General features: G+C 46.2%; 2 protein-coding genes across 8 annotated transcripts in view; both read left to right on the top strand.

Moving 5' to 3' along the window:
• The window catches only part of ACVR2B (activin A receptor type 2B), a 42568-nt gene extending 31814 nt beyond the window's left edge, over positions 1-10754 (top strand). For 2 of the 3 annotated variants that reach the window (XM_055321453.1, XM_055321454.1), the window contains exon 11: positions 615-10754. In XM_055321453.1, the coding sequence (XP_055177428.1) occupies positions 615-809 (195 nt within the window). In that variant the 3' untranslated portion in view covers positions 810-10754. The remainder of the gene's footprint in view (positions 1-614) is intronic. The other variant, XM_055321455.1, reaches the window with a different exon arrangement.
• A 2930-nt stretch (positions 10755-13684) lies between these two features.
• EXOG (exo/endonuclease G) overlaps positions 13685-15468 on the top strand; it is a 32431-nt gene continuing 30647 nt past the window's right edge. For 2 of the 5 annotated variants that reach the window (XM_055321287.1, XM_055321288.1), the window contains exon 1: positions 13685-13897. In XM_055321287.1, the coding sequence (XP_055177262.1) occupies positions 13735-13897 (163 nt within the window). In that variant the 5' untranslated portion in view covers positions 13685-13734. Of the gene's footprint in view, positions 14330-14352; positions 14905-15468 lie in introns of those variants that run through there. The other 3 variants (XM_055321289.1, XM_055321291.1, XM_055321290.1) reach the window with 3 other exon arrangements.

The raw sequence follows: 15468 nt of genomic DNA on the forward strand, positions 1-15468 counted from the left end.
ACACAGAGTCTGGACCTTCTGCCTCAGACCTTCTCAGTCTCCCAAGGCAGACATAGTGGGGTAGCTGGGCCAGTTCGCTGATGAGGAGCCCAAGGTCCAGAGAGATCTCAGTGTGGCCTAGCACTGAGAGGCCAGAGAAAACGGCATTTGCCTTTCCTGATCCCATTCTGTGTATGTGCCAGCATAGGGTGTTACACCATGTGATATGGACTCTCAGGAGGGGCCCCGGGGTTGTGGGGAGTACAGTGGGAGGAAGCCCTCCTCCGGTCCCTACTGTAACTGAACCTGCACTGTGGGCCCTGACATGATTAGGATTCATGAGAGAGTTTGTTTAAATGTCACTGCCCCAAGGCAAGCAGCTGTGTCTGCCCTGGGAGGAGCTGGGCTTCCCCACTCCATCTCTCCCTCCGTTAAGCCTGTGGAGGGAGGCCAGTGGGCTCGGGATGGTGGCCTCTCCGAGGGAAGGCCACTGATTCCCGCAGTCTCTGCCCAGGGTTGGGGCTAGCGGGCTCTGTCTGGTCCTCAGGGACACCTCAGGTTGGCCTGTCCCCTGTGCTCATCTTCCCTGTGGGGCACTCATAAGGCTGTCCTTTCCCCTCCTCACTGATGTGCAGGGCCTGGCCCAGCTCTGCGTGACCATCGAGGAGTGCTGGGACCATGATGCCGAGGCTCGTCTGTCTGCAGGCTGCGTGGAGGAGCGGGTGGCCCTGATTAGGAGGTCGGTCAACGGCACTACCTCGGACTGTCTTGTCTCCCTGGTGACCTCCGTCACCAATGTGGACCTGCCCCCTAAGGAGTCGAGCATCTAAGCCCAGGACACGAGTGGATCTGAAGAGGAAAGAAAAAAAAGTTGTGTTTTGTTTTGGAAATCCCATAACACCAACAAACACATAAAATGCAGCTGCTATTTTACCTTGACTTTTTATTATTATTATAATTATTATAATTATTATTATTAATATTATTTTTTGGATTGGATCAGTTTTTACCAGCACATTGCTCTACTGTATCGCAAACAGCGGACATGTCAGCAGGCGTTGAGGTGCTGAGCTGTGAATGCAGAACCAGCGCCATGCTGAAGAGCCTCAGCCACCTCCTGTCCTTTGGGGTTCATTTTTCCCGCTTTCTCTTTATTTGTTGTCTCAGAATCTGTGACACAAAGAAACCCATCTCCTGTCTTAGGAAACTTAATGCTGCAAACTCTACCTAGAGGAACCTTTGAAGACTGTTACATAAGAACACACCTTCCTCAGAGGAGGAGTCCCCCCAGCCCTTGTCCCCCCACTCCCCCTTATTGTTTTTCTCCCTTTTTAGACAGTGAGTTTCAGAAACAGCAGATGTGTCTTTCACGGATTAACGGGTGTTGTCCTGACTGAGGAAAAATGGGGATGAGAAGGAGGATGGTTTTGGACCGGAGTTGGAAGGGGAGGGCAGAGCTGGGGATGGGATTTGGAGCAGAGCTACACTGGACTTGGGCACATTCGGAGCAACATCCCTTGCTAAGATGCTACTTCTCAGGTAACCAGGAATCGTGGGGAAGGACTGTGTGGGGGGCCGAGCATTAACAGCAAGAGCGGGGGTTTGGAGAAAGTCTGAAAGCAGGTGTGGCTCTGACCCATCTGTTGGCCCTGACCAGTTTTTTCCCATTGACTTGGGCTTGGGCGTTGGACGAAACATTTTCTCTGCCCTAATTTTAAGGTTAGGTAAGGGTAGAAATCATCATGGCTTAGTGACCATATTCTTCATAAGACAATGCTGTAATTATCTGTAGTGGAGGAAGAAGTTATAACACACTGCTTCCTCCCGGAGCAGTTCAGGGAAATGCCCACGGGCGCCCTGCACAGCCAGGTTAAGAGGGTTCCCTGGGCAGGGCTGCCATGCCTGCTGCTCTGAAGACCTGAGGGTCCTGCAGTGCTGGCTTTGCCTTGTGTGGTGACATTGCTGTCCCTTTCTGTGGCTCGTGCACATGGCTTTCTCCAGACCCCTCAAAGAGGTGCATATTCAAAAACCGTTTCTCTATTATGCCATAACCTTGCTCTAGTCAGTGAATGTTCCTAATGCTGCTGTTTCAACATTTGAATTTTTTTAATTTATGAAACATGCAAATTTTTTAAAAAAACGAAACATACATCCACATAGACACACATGCTTTGCAATGTGGCTTCCGAGGTTTCAATTTTGAAAAGTTAAAAGAATTAAAACTTCACGACCACAGACCACCTCAAACCAGAAATACCTCAATTTTCTACTTGTGTAAGTTTTATTATATATTTTATTAGTTGTGTTGTCTCGTAGTAAGTATATTTTAATGTAAGTTGGCTTTTATGACAAGAAAGTTTAAAAGAAATAGAGAAAAAGAAAAAAAAGTTTGAGTCTTCTAGGGAGTGCTACCATTTTTGTTTGATAACGCCCCCTTGTAAATAATTGTCATCAACTGTAGATTGGCTTTCTGGGCCGTCTGGGCATTCATCATTCTTGTTTGTGAAGGCTTTTCCCTCTGGGTTTCTTAAGACTTTTATTTAAAAACTGGATCTCTTTCATCTTGAGGGTAGGTGAGGCGGTGAGCGATGGGGAGAGGTTGACCTGGGTGAGAACGGGAGAGGAGTGCCTCCTCTTGACTTACATGGAGGTTTAGATCTTTCCCTCAACTGGATTGGTTAGTGTTCAGAATGACAGGTAACCCCACTTTAACTTGGCCAGACGGTGGCCCTTAGACGTGCTGGAGGTAAATTTCCTTGAGCAGCAGCGATGGCGGAGGAGGCCGGTAGTGTCTCCATGAGTCCACACTGTGACTCTGGGCAGTCTTTGAGAGAGTGGAGAGTTCTCACGGCACCCTGGCATCACAGTCTGAGGGTGCCTGCTCCCCACTGGGCACACTGTGTGCGTCTGGGGCTTGCCCCTTGGCTGTGTCCCTTTATTGCATGTCTGGGCACAGGGTACTGTGAGAGGTGAGTGTGTGTCCCTCTCAGAGCTCAGTTTTTGTTTCAGAGGTCAAGCTGTGAGCTGGCCAAGGTGGTTACAGGGACAAGATTTTGTTGGGTAAGCTGTGTTGTCTTTTTTTTTTTTCCCTTTTTTTTTTTTTAATTATTTTGTGCTGTGGTATTTTTCTTCCCTCGGAATAATTTTTAACAGCAAAACAGGCCTTACAGCAGTTGCTTTTCTTTTCTACTTATTTCTTTAAAAAGCTTTAAAATATTTATTGAAAAGTGCCATATCTAATTTCTTTAGCTTTCACCTCAGGCAGTGCATCTCTACTTTTCCAGCATCTGCTTTTCAACCTCGGCAACAAATAAACCATTAACAGATGTAGCTGATTCACCACAGGAATGATCAGATCCCTCATCCTGCCACTGCCCATCGTGGAACACTAAACCCCTGCCTCTCCAGTTGGTTTTAGATTTCCTCTGGATGATTTTTTTGTCTGGCTTGATTCTTGTGAGTATAAGTTTTGGGCCTGGCTGTGGAGGGTTGAGCTGTGGCATTGGTGTGGGACCTGCTTGTCCAGATGCAGTACAGATGGGGCTGGCCTTCCTATTGGCCTACAGGCCTTTTATCTGGATGGGCTCCCTCTTTGCCGACCTTGTGCTCAGGTGCTCTGGTGGCTTTTGGGCCTTGGCACCAGAATGAAGTGTCTGGAGATGGTTCCTGTGTGGGCTGGCCCAGTGAGGGGAGTCTGAGGAGCGCCAGTCCTTTGGGCTTCAGGCTGCCTCTCCCTTGTGCTGTGGTATAAAATGCACCCATTGGGCAGTATCTCTGCCTGCTGCTGATGGCAGAAGAAGGTGGGTGATGTTTTTCCAGGGTATGCCCTTGGGAGCCTGGGGTGGGTCTTTTGCACCAGATAAAGTGTCTGTCTGTGTGCTATCATGTATTCTTTGGGGAGCAGCAAACCATTTAGAGATCTGGTTTGTGTTTATTGGGTTGTAGGGCCTCTGTGCTCTTTTCCACAAAGATTTCATGTTGTGTCCACTTCTGGGGAGCTCAGAGAACTAGCCTCCCCCTTACCCCCCAGCTCTTGTGGCAGCCTGGTAGGAGTTGAACATCATTTTGCCTGTTACTGGGAGAGGCTGCCCCATCTAGGCATCTAGGTTGGGAGAGTGGCCAAGCCAGAGGAGAGAGGTGGCCAAGGATCCTTGCTCCTTCCTTTCTAGTGTTCTATCCACACAGGCTCCTGGCTGTGGGGTGGGCTTTGGGAGAGAATGTGTTCTGTTTGAAAACACCCATGATCGGGATCCCTGGGTGGCGCAGCGGTTTGGCGCCTGCCTTTGGCCCAGGGCGCGATCCTGGAGACCCGGGATCGAATCCCACGTCAGGCTCCCGGTGCATGGAGCCTGCTTCTCCCTCTGCCTGTCTCTGCCTCTCTCTCTCTCTCTGTATGACTATCATAAATAAATAAAAAAAATTATTAAAAAAAAAACACCCATGATCACTGGGAAGATATACTGAGCTAGAGAAATAACAGGAATGATCAAGAGAAGGAGGAGGTAAGTGGGGAACAGAGGCCATGGTTTAACAGTGTCCTGCAAAGAACTCTTGATGACGGTCCAGAGGAGGCCTTGGACATAGTCCTTAGGGGCTGGCATCAGCCAGGTTTTCTCCTGGGACCATTGGTCCCTCCCAGGAGTCCTTTGAGTGAGGTACTCAGGGTGAGGGCTGTAGGTGAGCGTCCTTAGGAGGAAGGAAGATGTGGCTGTGAAGGGAAATGGTGAGCATCATCGGCCTGTCATCAGCTGTCACTCTTCAACATGGTCTGCTTGTCCTTCGTTGTTCAACATGGCTCTGTAGGTGTAAGTGCCCAAAGGGATTAGTGATGCCTGGGGAGGAGTTCCCCATGTGTGCCAGCTGCTTCTGACCCAGAATTCTTCCCGTCTGGACTTGGTCATGTGTGCAGGACAAGAGAGATTTTGTTTAGCTTTGAACATCTTCAAGTGGCTTGAGCCCCCTACTCCCATATTCTGAGCCCAGTTAAGAATCCCTCCAGTCTTCTTGTCATGGCTGGTCATGCATGCCTTGCTTTAAAAAGCAAAGCAGGTGATCAGTACTTTCCCGCTCTGTCACCTTTTTCTCCAGCTGCCATGTTCTTGAGCTGCCTGCTACCCTGACACCCTGCACTGAGTACTTGAGTTGTGTGTGTGGCGTTTCTTTGGTGGCAAGCCTAGCTGCCTTTGTGTGTGTATGTGTGCTGTGTGGGGCTCAGGCCTGTTATGTGGCCCCTATGCTCTGAGCCATAAGGGTAGAGAGGCAGACTGGGTGGCCCTCTTAAAAGTGGAATTTTGCCTTTTATAGGATGCAGTGTAAAGTTCTCAGCACATACTGGTAATACAAGGATTTGGTGGTTTTTAGCAATGTAGTAAGCATACGTATGTAAGTTTTTAGAATTGGTACTATAAGTGGAACGGTCAAGAGTTATTCCTGAGAACTTGGCTTGCTAGATCAGTATCTGAATTGGAAATAATTTCCTATAGCTAACTCAGTTTGATTGTTAGTCCCAGCTATCTCAGTAGCCTTTTGGGTTCTTAATGGTTCATCTTTGGAGAGATAGCCAGGCCTGGTTCACGTTTTGGGGGCTCCGTAGACACCCTTCCAAGAAGCACAGTGAATTTACTCATCTATCCGCCCTACCCCCTACCCCACCCCCACCCCTCCATCCAGGGTGAGCAGCCAGAAAGGAAAGAGGGCAAGGTGGCTTTTTCTCTTCATTTGGGTGCCATGAATTCCTTGGTTAGGGGCTGTTTATAAAAGCTGAACTAATAAAATAGTCAGTAGCTACTAAGTGTTCAACCTAGTAATGACGAGTTTAAATCTTGATCAACGGTAATGTTTTAGGTAAAGAAACAGGCCTAGTAATTCAGTTGATGAACTGTTTATCTTCTCAGTCTAGATTTAATGAATTCAGGATTATATGCATACTTGTTTAAGTAAGATTCCTGGTAGATGATTTGTAACCAGCAATCCACCTATGAATGTATCCCAAACCTTTAGAAGGCTTGGAAAAGTTTTTTTTTAAGATAATGACTTAGTTTTGTAGCAAAAAGAAATTGAAGTTTAAAATGCCCCCTTGGAAATTAATTCAGCTGACTCAGCTACATTTTAAAAACAGTGGGTCCAAGAGACCCATGAACTCATCAAATAAAAGTCCAAATTCTCTAGAGGGATATTTTGAGTATTTCTATTTTATACTCATCTGGGGGCCATTGTAAACTTTGGTTTGAACAAGATTTTGAATTTAGACAATTTACCACTATTTAAATTGTACCAAGCTTTTACATTTTTGTGACCATATCTTCCAGGTGTGAATGAAGAAGGACGTTTTGATTGTGGTACTCCACGTATCCCTGTAGTGCCAAAACCAGTGATACTTTATTTGCTCCTATGGCAGCTTGTAGAGATAATACAAGTGGTTTTTCCTCATGAATTAAAATGCATAGTCTCTAAATGCCAGTATGTGGTGATGGGCCCTGTGCTGCCCTTCCTCTCTGGGAGTATCTTTGAACTGTCTGGGGCCTACACAATTCTGAGAGCCACTGCACACCAACCACAGGACCCCAGAGAAGTATACGCTTGGGCACATGTGTATGCAGTTGATTATTCAAACGCAGGCTCTCTGGACATCTGTGGGAAAGTGTTACATTTATTTGCAAAGTTTACATTTTTGAGCTCACAGTTATGAAAAGTATGACCCATTATTAGCTAATGCTTTTTAGGCAGGTGAGGATGGGTGTTTTGTATTTTGCTTTGTTTTGTTTTGACAAATGGATGAGTTCTGTCTTGAGTCCTGGGAATTTCTGCTATTGGTTGGGCACAGGATCATTCTCTGTTTTTCCCAATCACGTTTGCATTGGAATGTTGTTAGGTAGCATTGTAAATAAAAGAATAGGTTATATAATAGAGATATGACACTTGAAATTTTACTTTAAAAAAATCTATAGCTCTACATATATATTTAGTTATATCACCTGACAGATTCTTCTGCACAGTGTGGAGATTGTTTTATACCACAGATTATTTTTATAAAGTCTAGTGAGTTTGAATGGGAATGATTTTGTAATCAGACTAATGAGCTTTACCTTTCAGGATAAATGTACACTGGAGTGTGAGTGGTGTGGAGCTTTTACCTAGTGTTCATATGGATTCTCATGATACACTGGCAGATGGGAGGCCATTTATGGGTCTTGTTTGGCCAAAACTCCACTTGAAGCTGTGAGGGACAGTGATGCTTCTGCTCAGCTCCCTGCAGATTGGGTGGCAAGGGGCTGAGGAGAGGCAAGAAGAGCCTGCGGTATGTTTTACATTTGTGCTTCCTCCTGAGATTTCTTCTGAACAAAGCGTTCTGAAGTTAGAAGTGAGTTTGTGAATTCCTATTACAGGATGTAGTCATATGAGGGTGTTTTGAGGAACAGAAATCATATGGGAGTGTAGATTGGAGCAGGTTGGGATGATTAAGATTCAGGCTATAAACAGTTACAATGAGAGTTTGGTGATTTGAGGAATCCACAAAACTGAATTATCTAGGACCAAATTTTCCAGTTTTCAGGACATAATTTCCAGTTGACTAATTATTCAGAATAGGAGGGTGGTGTGTGGACACAGCAATCAAGTTAAATGGTGAGCTGCCAGGCACATTGTGTCTTTTCTGGTTGGGGCCTCTTGGACACAAGAGTGCTTGGGGCAGCTCCCTGCTTTCATCTATTGCGTCACAACCAGGAGTGCTCTGAGGAAGTTCAGAGCCCCATACCAGAGGGCATCTTCCAGGTGTCACATAGCCCTTCCTGCTCTTCCTAAAAAGGTCAGCATGACTACCATGGTATGGGAGGTGGTCTTCATGTTATTAGCCTTTTTATTTTGGGGTAGAGAGTAGATGGCTATTTGGGTGAGGCTTTTGGATGGTGCGATACAGGGAAGGTGAACGATGAAGCTGATTCTTTGTATTGTCACTGCCAGTCCTGAGGCCCAGCTGAAGGCCTGTCCCCCGGCCCTGGGCTGCTGCACTCAGAACTATACTGGTTGGGACAGTTTTGTCAGGAGAATCCCTGATGTGTCATTTTAAACGAGCTGTGCTTTTTCTTCAGTTTGGTTCAGAGTGAAGTTTTACACTTGACCCCTTTTGTACTTTGGATAAATATAGTTTCAGCAGGTCCAGTAGCACTCGAGGAACTAGCCTGTCATTCCTTTCCCTGCTCCCTGTGAAAGAACATTTCTCTGCTTTCCAGCCACGTGTCTTGGAATGTAATTTTGTTGTGCCTTTGTTTTTGTCACCTGCCTTCCCCCAAAAGCAACTGCTGTAAGCTTTTTTCTACTTGTCTTTTCTAGCCCAAAACCCTACCTTTTTCCTTTTTCCCAGCTGTAATTTCTGGATGCAGTTACATGCTCCAGGTATTTGAAGAACCAGTTACCTCAGACCTCATGTTGAACAGTGTCACCATCTGGGTCCTCTCGATACTGCAGGCTTGTAACATACACATGCAGGAACCCTGCCAAGTACGGGCACTTATTTGTTTTAAAGTTAAACTCTTCCCAAGGACTGAAAAGGGGGCTTCTGGCAAGCTCTTCACTGCACTGTGGTGGGATAGGTCTAGAGTGTCATCTGAACGGTGCTTCCTGGGTTCCTCTCTGAATTCTGCCATTTTCAGTATTCTCGAGTCTGAATAGGCAAAGTGATTCAATTGGCTGGTCTTGCACACAAATCAGTTCCAAAGATGAGCTCTTTGTAACACATTTCCAGTCACTACAACTCAAATGTGTAGAACATTCCTTTAAATGGCAGGATTAAAAAACCCACCATCCACCACTGTGCATTTTGGGAAGATGTCTGTAGCATATGTTGCTGTGAAATTAGGCCTTGCGGGATACGGCTGTTTGTCATTTTGATGTATTTTAAATAAATATATATATATATATATTTTTAAAGAGCCTTTTTTACCAGTTCAAAAAGTTTAATTAACCAGCAGTCACCACATCTGAATTTTTGTCTCTGGGGCATAGATGGCAGACCAAGATAAAAAGTGGTAACTCAGCCATAAGAGCGTGGGATGCCTGCCTGGGCTGTCCTGCTGACCATGGGATGCCAAGGTCAGTATGTTCCCAGTGGGTTCTGATCAGCCCTCAGAGTGTTTGGTCTCTGCCCTGATCAGTGGACTGTTGATTTCAGTCCCTGCAAGTGCTTTAGCCCAAGTGGGGTTTTCTCAGAGCACTGCCACAAGCTAAGTGTATGTTTAGCCAAATAATTTCTCCATTAAGGGAAAAATAAGCTCATTCAAATGTTACCAGCAATGACAGAGATGAGAGTAGGAAAGATTAGGCAACATCGGGATTTTGATTTGGAAAGTGTCCAGGTCACTGTCAAAGGCCGTCTGAGAGCCAGTGATCACAAAGATATTCTTAGGAGACCTCATCTGGAAGTGTTAAGACCTCCTGTGAGTGGAGGGATTGCTAAAATGCCAGCAGCTTTTTCCCCCATTTTTTTTCTAGAATTCTGTAAAAATGCAAAGAAAATTGGGTGGTACTTAAGAATTGAGGGTGAGGGTTACCGCAGAATAGAAGCATACTTCTAGATTTCAGTTCCATACCACAAATCCACACAATGCCATTTTTCAACTGTACAAAAGAATCTGCTTATGAATTTGACATGATCTTAGTGGTAGCGTCAAAGGGCCGAATTTTTCACCTGTTAATATTTTTCCACATTTGTCCTTGAATCTGAGTAACTTTACAGTACTGTAAATTTAACTTACATTGAGTTTGATGTCAATTCTTGTGAAAAGAGCTTCTGCATGTAACAGATACACAGTTAAAGAACACAGCAGAATACAAATTTTGCAGGATGAATTTTGGAACCAACAGAAAATGTCACCTCTCATTTGCCATCTTTATGTATCAGTTTTACGAGCTACTTCTAAATTTGTACATTATGTGTAAGGAAAAGAAGGAAAACCCTAAGACTCGTCTAACTTAGTGGAGAATATGTATGTCGGGTTTAGAATGGATAGCGAAGTCTTACTGAGCTGTGTTATCTAACTTGTATATAACAATTGTAATTAAAAGTCTGGATTCACCTGTTTCTTGCGGTTTAAAACAATGAGTAATTACAAACTCTGGAAATGTGACTAGTATATGACTTTAAGGCTGTAGAAGTGAGGAAGCTCTTCAAGTGCTAAAAATAAAGACTTTTAGTTTTTGGCTCAAATTCAGTAAGTACTGTTTGTATACCAGGATATGTGAGATGTAAATGTAATAGGTCACTTTTCACCCTTGTAGCTATAAAATAAAAATTTTGTAGAACAGAAATAGCTTGTACTACTGAATTAACAAAAGTTATACTAAAGTATCATGTTAAAATATATATATATATACACACACACATACACACACACACACACAGAGTTAAGCTTGTTGCTGTTACCCTGTCTGGATTTGAAGAGTGTGCTGATATATATATAAATATATATATCACACACATACATATATATTATATACACGCACACATCTAAAATGGCCTAAAGCAGACATCCATGTAATTACAGTTGCAAAATGAAGACATTTTGGAAAGAACATTGTATCATAGTTCATTCATTTGCAGTGGATCTTTGTTCCTTTTTACTGTGGTAATTTTAGAAATGAGTGTCAAGTTTGAAATTAGATCTGCTAAGTTGGGGTTTTGCTGCTTGAACTCTGCACTGGGTCCTCAAATAAACCGATGTGAATGTAGTTTTTCCCCCTGTGTGAAGAAGCAGCCACACCCCAACAGAATAGGAGGAAAAATCTAGAGCTATTTCAAGTTTTATCTTTTTGTATATGAAAATAAAATAATAATAATAAAACTATCCTGTTGTCTTTCTTAGTCACATGTCAGGGGATTGAAGTTTCTTTTCATGGGAATTAGAAATAAATACAGTGGTGTTCTCCACTTACAGGGCCGTGAGTTCCTGTTGGGTACACATGCAGTTGTTAATGGCTGAGTGCCTAGTCTGTCATGGTCCTGTGGTCCTGGAGCTCAGCACAGGTCTTCATTTCTGCCCTTCAGAAGCTCAGGACCTAGTTGGAGACACTGTGGGTTTCTCCTAAATGGACTGTCCTGGGACCCGGGGTAAGTTCCTGTATGGGAGGGGTATCTTTTCCAAATCTCCCAAGATTCTGGTACCTCCCCACCTACCCTGTCCTATACATTGTGGACAACCCTGAGCAATATTTTTGTAAGTGGAGCAGAGAAGCCTAGAAAATAACTTATTCAAGGCTACTGCAGAATAGAGGCTCTGTCATTTCTAAACATGGCTGAGTATCCAGGTCACTTATAAAAAATATAGTCATGGGGCACTACCCCAGATCTGAATCAACTAGCCAGGTCTCATGTTTTAGAATTCCTGACTTACCTCACGAGATGAAAACATGGTTCCCTGTTAACAAAATAACAAGTCTCTACAGCCTAAGAAAACTGGAAAACCCCAGAAATTACCTCACTGCTTTCTGTAGTAACACACAGGATTTTTTTTTGCCTTTGACTAATATTTGCTAAACCAGCTTTGAATCCTTCTGGTAGGGTCTGCCTTTTTATTCATGCTTTAATATGAGAATTAACCTGTTTGGAACTCAGAGAATGAAATTTGATGAAGGCACCCTTTATTTAGGGACCAGGTGTCCAGCTTTGGACTATTTCTGCTCTCTCAGATTTAGATAGTTCACCTTTTATTAGTGAGTGGCTGTAATAAGTGCAGAGAAGGAGAGGAAGGCTAGCATTGTTGAAAGAGGACCTTCCAGCTAGAAATGCTGGAAGGTTGGTTGGACCAGAGGGTTCATCTGGTCACACTTCTCCTTCAGCAAGGGAATTTCTTCACCAGAAGAACACAGAAGCTGATTTCTAAAAACAGGCTTGCTCAAGTGAGCAAGTAGGAGAGGGTTCAGGGACCATTAAACTTGCCCTCCCACTCCTTCCCTCAATCACTGGGTCTGGATGAGGAAAAGTCACCTACCATTTCTCTCTCGTTCTGGTGTTTAACCAACCACGACGCTTAGGAGGGCCTTGAGAAATACCCCTTAAATGAATGAATTATTTAGTAAATTCAAGTAGAAGCTGCTGAGGTGGCTTTGAAACCTACAGATATGTCCATGTTGTCTGATTGTATTTGGTGGGACTCTTGGTTGCAAATGACAGAAACCGTAAACAAAAAGGGGGTTTCACTGGAAGGATCCTGGGGCAAAGGGCCAGCCAAGTGTTGGGTAAAGGTAAGCCACTTCCAGGCTTCAGGAGTCTTGGCAGCCAGGGTCACCACATTGCAGCCTTTCACTTACATCTCAGCATTTCTTCCACTCTTGCTCCATGCAAGACCAGATGCATCTGCTCCTTTGTCCACTTAGCATGAAACAAAGCTACAGATAGTACCAGAGTTTCATGTCACAGCTCTGCCATCTGAAGAGACTCTGGATCCACAATCCCTGGAAAGATTCTACTTGACCTAGCTTGACCAATTAGGGTCAGAGGTGCAGGGGATTACACAGAATGACTTTATAATAGGTATTCCTGGGTAGGGACGTAGGCCCATGAAACTGTCAAAACAAGACAGTTCTTTAGCTGGTTGTTAGAAAGGGCCTCGTGCTTAGGTCCATGTGGGGTGCTGCAGATTGTGCTGCAAAATGAACAAAACCCATTTATTTTGAGCACGAGTGCCCCAAACATACCCTTACTCTGCCAGCAGGCCTTCAGCAGTCTGGCTTTTATATTCTGGCAAGATAAAATAGGACTAATAAAAAATCGCCAACGTTTACAGAGCACTTAATGACATGATTCTTCCCTAAATGCTTTACGTGGTGGATGCCTGGGTGGCTCAGATGGTTGTGTCTGCCTTCAGCTCAGGTCATGTTTCCGGGGCCCTGGGACTGAGTCTTGCGTCTGGCTCCCTGGTAAGCAGGGACCCTGTGTCTCTCTGCCTGCCACTCCGGCTGCTTGAATGTGCTTGCTCTTTCTCAAATAAATAAAGTCTTAAAAAAAAAAGAATAAATCACATGGTAACCTTTAATCCTCACAAGAGCCCTAAGGTCTAATCATCTTCATCATAATTACTTTTGCTTATTTATGTATAAATAATATTTAGTGTATATTTTTCATATATGATATTACTAGCATTCCTATCTAAAAGAGGAAACAGAACCCCTGAAAGGTGAAGTCACACACCCAAAGAGGAAAGTAGTGGAGTGGGTGTCCAAACCCCTGCACTCTGATTGGAGTAGTGTCCTGTCAAGACACTCCTTGGGGAGGTGCAAAGCTATTCTCATATAGGAAAATAGGACTTGTATGCTGTGACCTCAAAGCCAGGTGTCCTGAAGACATCCAGCGTGGCACAGGATTTGGAATCAGACCTGAGTTGGACCGGCGGCTCTGAGGCCCTCCTGTAACCACGTGCAGTGTTTACTCACTAAAGGTATTTTCTTCCAGGACTGTACATGCACACCACTGCGCCCTCAGGCGCCGTGCCTCCCACTCATCCCCGGATCAAGGGAACCGGGGGCGGAGCGGGGTGGGGGGCGGCTTCACTCGCGCCTCCAGCCTGGACAGCAGGGGGCTCCCGCGGCCCTCAGCGGGGAGGCTGTGCGCCTGCGCTCTGCGCGTCCGGCGTCTCCGGGGCGGGTACATACCCGGCAACGCCGCGTTGCGCATGCGTGCCTCGGTCCCGCGGTCGCGATTGGCTTTCAGGCGTCAGAGCTGCTGTGCGCACGCGCGGCTGCAAAAGGCAGGCGCTCCGGGGGGCGATGGCTGCCCAAACTTTTGCTTCCCGCCTCGGAGGCTCCGGGCGCTCCCTGGGCGTCTTCGTGGCCGGAGCTGCGGTGGGCGCCGCGGCAGGCGGGTTCGCGGCCGTGCAGTTGCTCGAGAGGCAGAGCGCCGAGGCGGCGCCGGCACTGAGGGAGCGCGACGGTAAGTCCGAGGGCCTGCGCCTCCTTCTGTGGCCCGGGTCTCGGGCTGGAGTCCTGCCCCCGGCGCTGGTCGCCGCCTCGACCTGCGGCCGCGGGCCCGGGGGGCCTCTGGTCTTCCCGCCGGGCCTCCCCGCTCCGCTTGGGGCCTCGCCAGCCTCCCGCGCGTCCCTCTCCGCCTTCATTTTCTCGTCTTCTGCCCCCGAGGTTGCCCCCTGTGTGTTTCCATGCCTGTGACGTCCGTGGGGTCGTTGGTTCCACAACAGCTCGGAGCGTTTGTCCTCCACCGTCCACACCGTCCAGCACCCGGCGCGAAACTGACAGTACGCGTGGGTGAAGGATTCGTTAGCGCCTGCGGTTAGCAGCGTAATTGGCCTCGTTTTGTCTCCGTCCAAGTGAAGAGTACGCGCAGGAACCCTAAAAATGAATCCATCAGGTTATTTTATCAGCAAAATAAAAAAAAGGGGGGGGGTAGGGGGCTTATTCGGGAAGAGCAGAGGACAAGCGAGCTATGGCAAAACCGGAGGCAGGTCGAGCGGCCCAAGGAGGGGAGCTTTATGCAGAAGCGGAGGCAGCTGGGGCAGGTTGTTTTGAGAAGTCTACGGGAGAAAAGTAGCAGTTGAGGGTGATGAGTTTCTCGTTGGCTGAGTGGCAGGGGTGTCGACTTGTAGGATTTGTACTGTCCTTGGGGGCCTCTAGTCTATGATTCTTTCCTCCTGACAGTTCTTCTGTCCGGGTCTGTAATTCACAGTTTTTCTGTAATTGACTTGGAGTAGGGTGGCTTCCCCCTCCTAGCCTCCCCTTCTAGCTTCCAGAGCCCACTTTCCTGAGGTTTCTCTGTTCATTTTCACACCTACTAGCCCTTCTCCAAAGTATAGAAATCCTCACGCTACCGGGGGTACCTTATATTTAACCATGAAAATAAGCTCATGCTCATTTTTTAACTTTCCCTGACATGCAGATTTTACTTGCTCCTTCTGATACTTCGCATCTAGCAAGAGAACTACTGGGGTAGGTTGAAGACCTGGAGAAGGAATCAAGAGAGGATTATTTTTTGTTTGTTTGTTTTTGTTTTTTTTAGTTTTTATTTATTTATTACAGTCACACTGAATGGGAGAGAGAGGCAGAGACACAGGCAGAGGGAGAACCAGGCTCCATGCACCGGATGGAGCCCGATGTGGGATTCGATCCCGGGTCTCCAGGATCGCACCCTGGGCCAAAGGCAGGCGCTAAACCGCTGCGCCACCCAGGGATCCCCAAGAGAGGATTATTTGGAAGCCGATTCCTTGTTAAATGTGTGCTTGGTTTCTCCCACTAGGAAAAGTAAGATCGGTTTAGTATTTTGCTGCAGTGCACATCTCTTCTTCAGTTCCAGAACGATGGATGATAGCCTTTTAAAATATTTATAGGGGATCCCTGGGTGGCCCAGCGGTTTGGCGCCTGCCTGCGGCCCAGGGTGTGATCCTGGAATCCCAGGATCAAGTCCCACGTCGCGCTCCTGGCATGGAGCCTGCTTCTCCCTCTGCCTGTGTCTCTGCCTCTCTCTCTCTCTCTATCATGAATGAATGAATGAAT

Source organism: Nyctereutes procyonoides, unplaced genomic scaffold, assembly GCF_905146905.1.
Source record: "Nyctereutes procyonoides isolate TBG_1078 unplaced genomic scaffold, NYPRO_anot_genome, whole genome shotgun sequence".
NCBI lineage: Eukaryota > Metazoa > Chordata > Mammalia > Carnivora > Canidae > Nyctereutes > Nyctereutes procyonoides.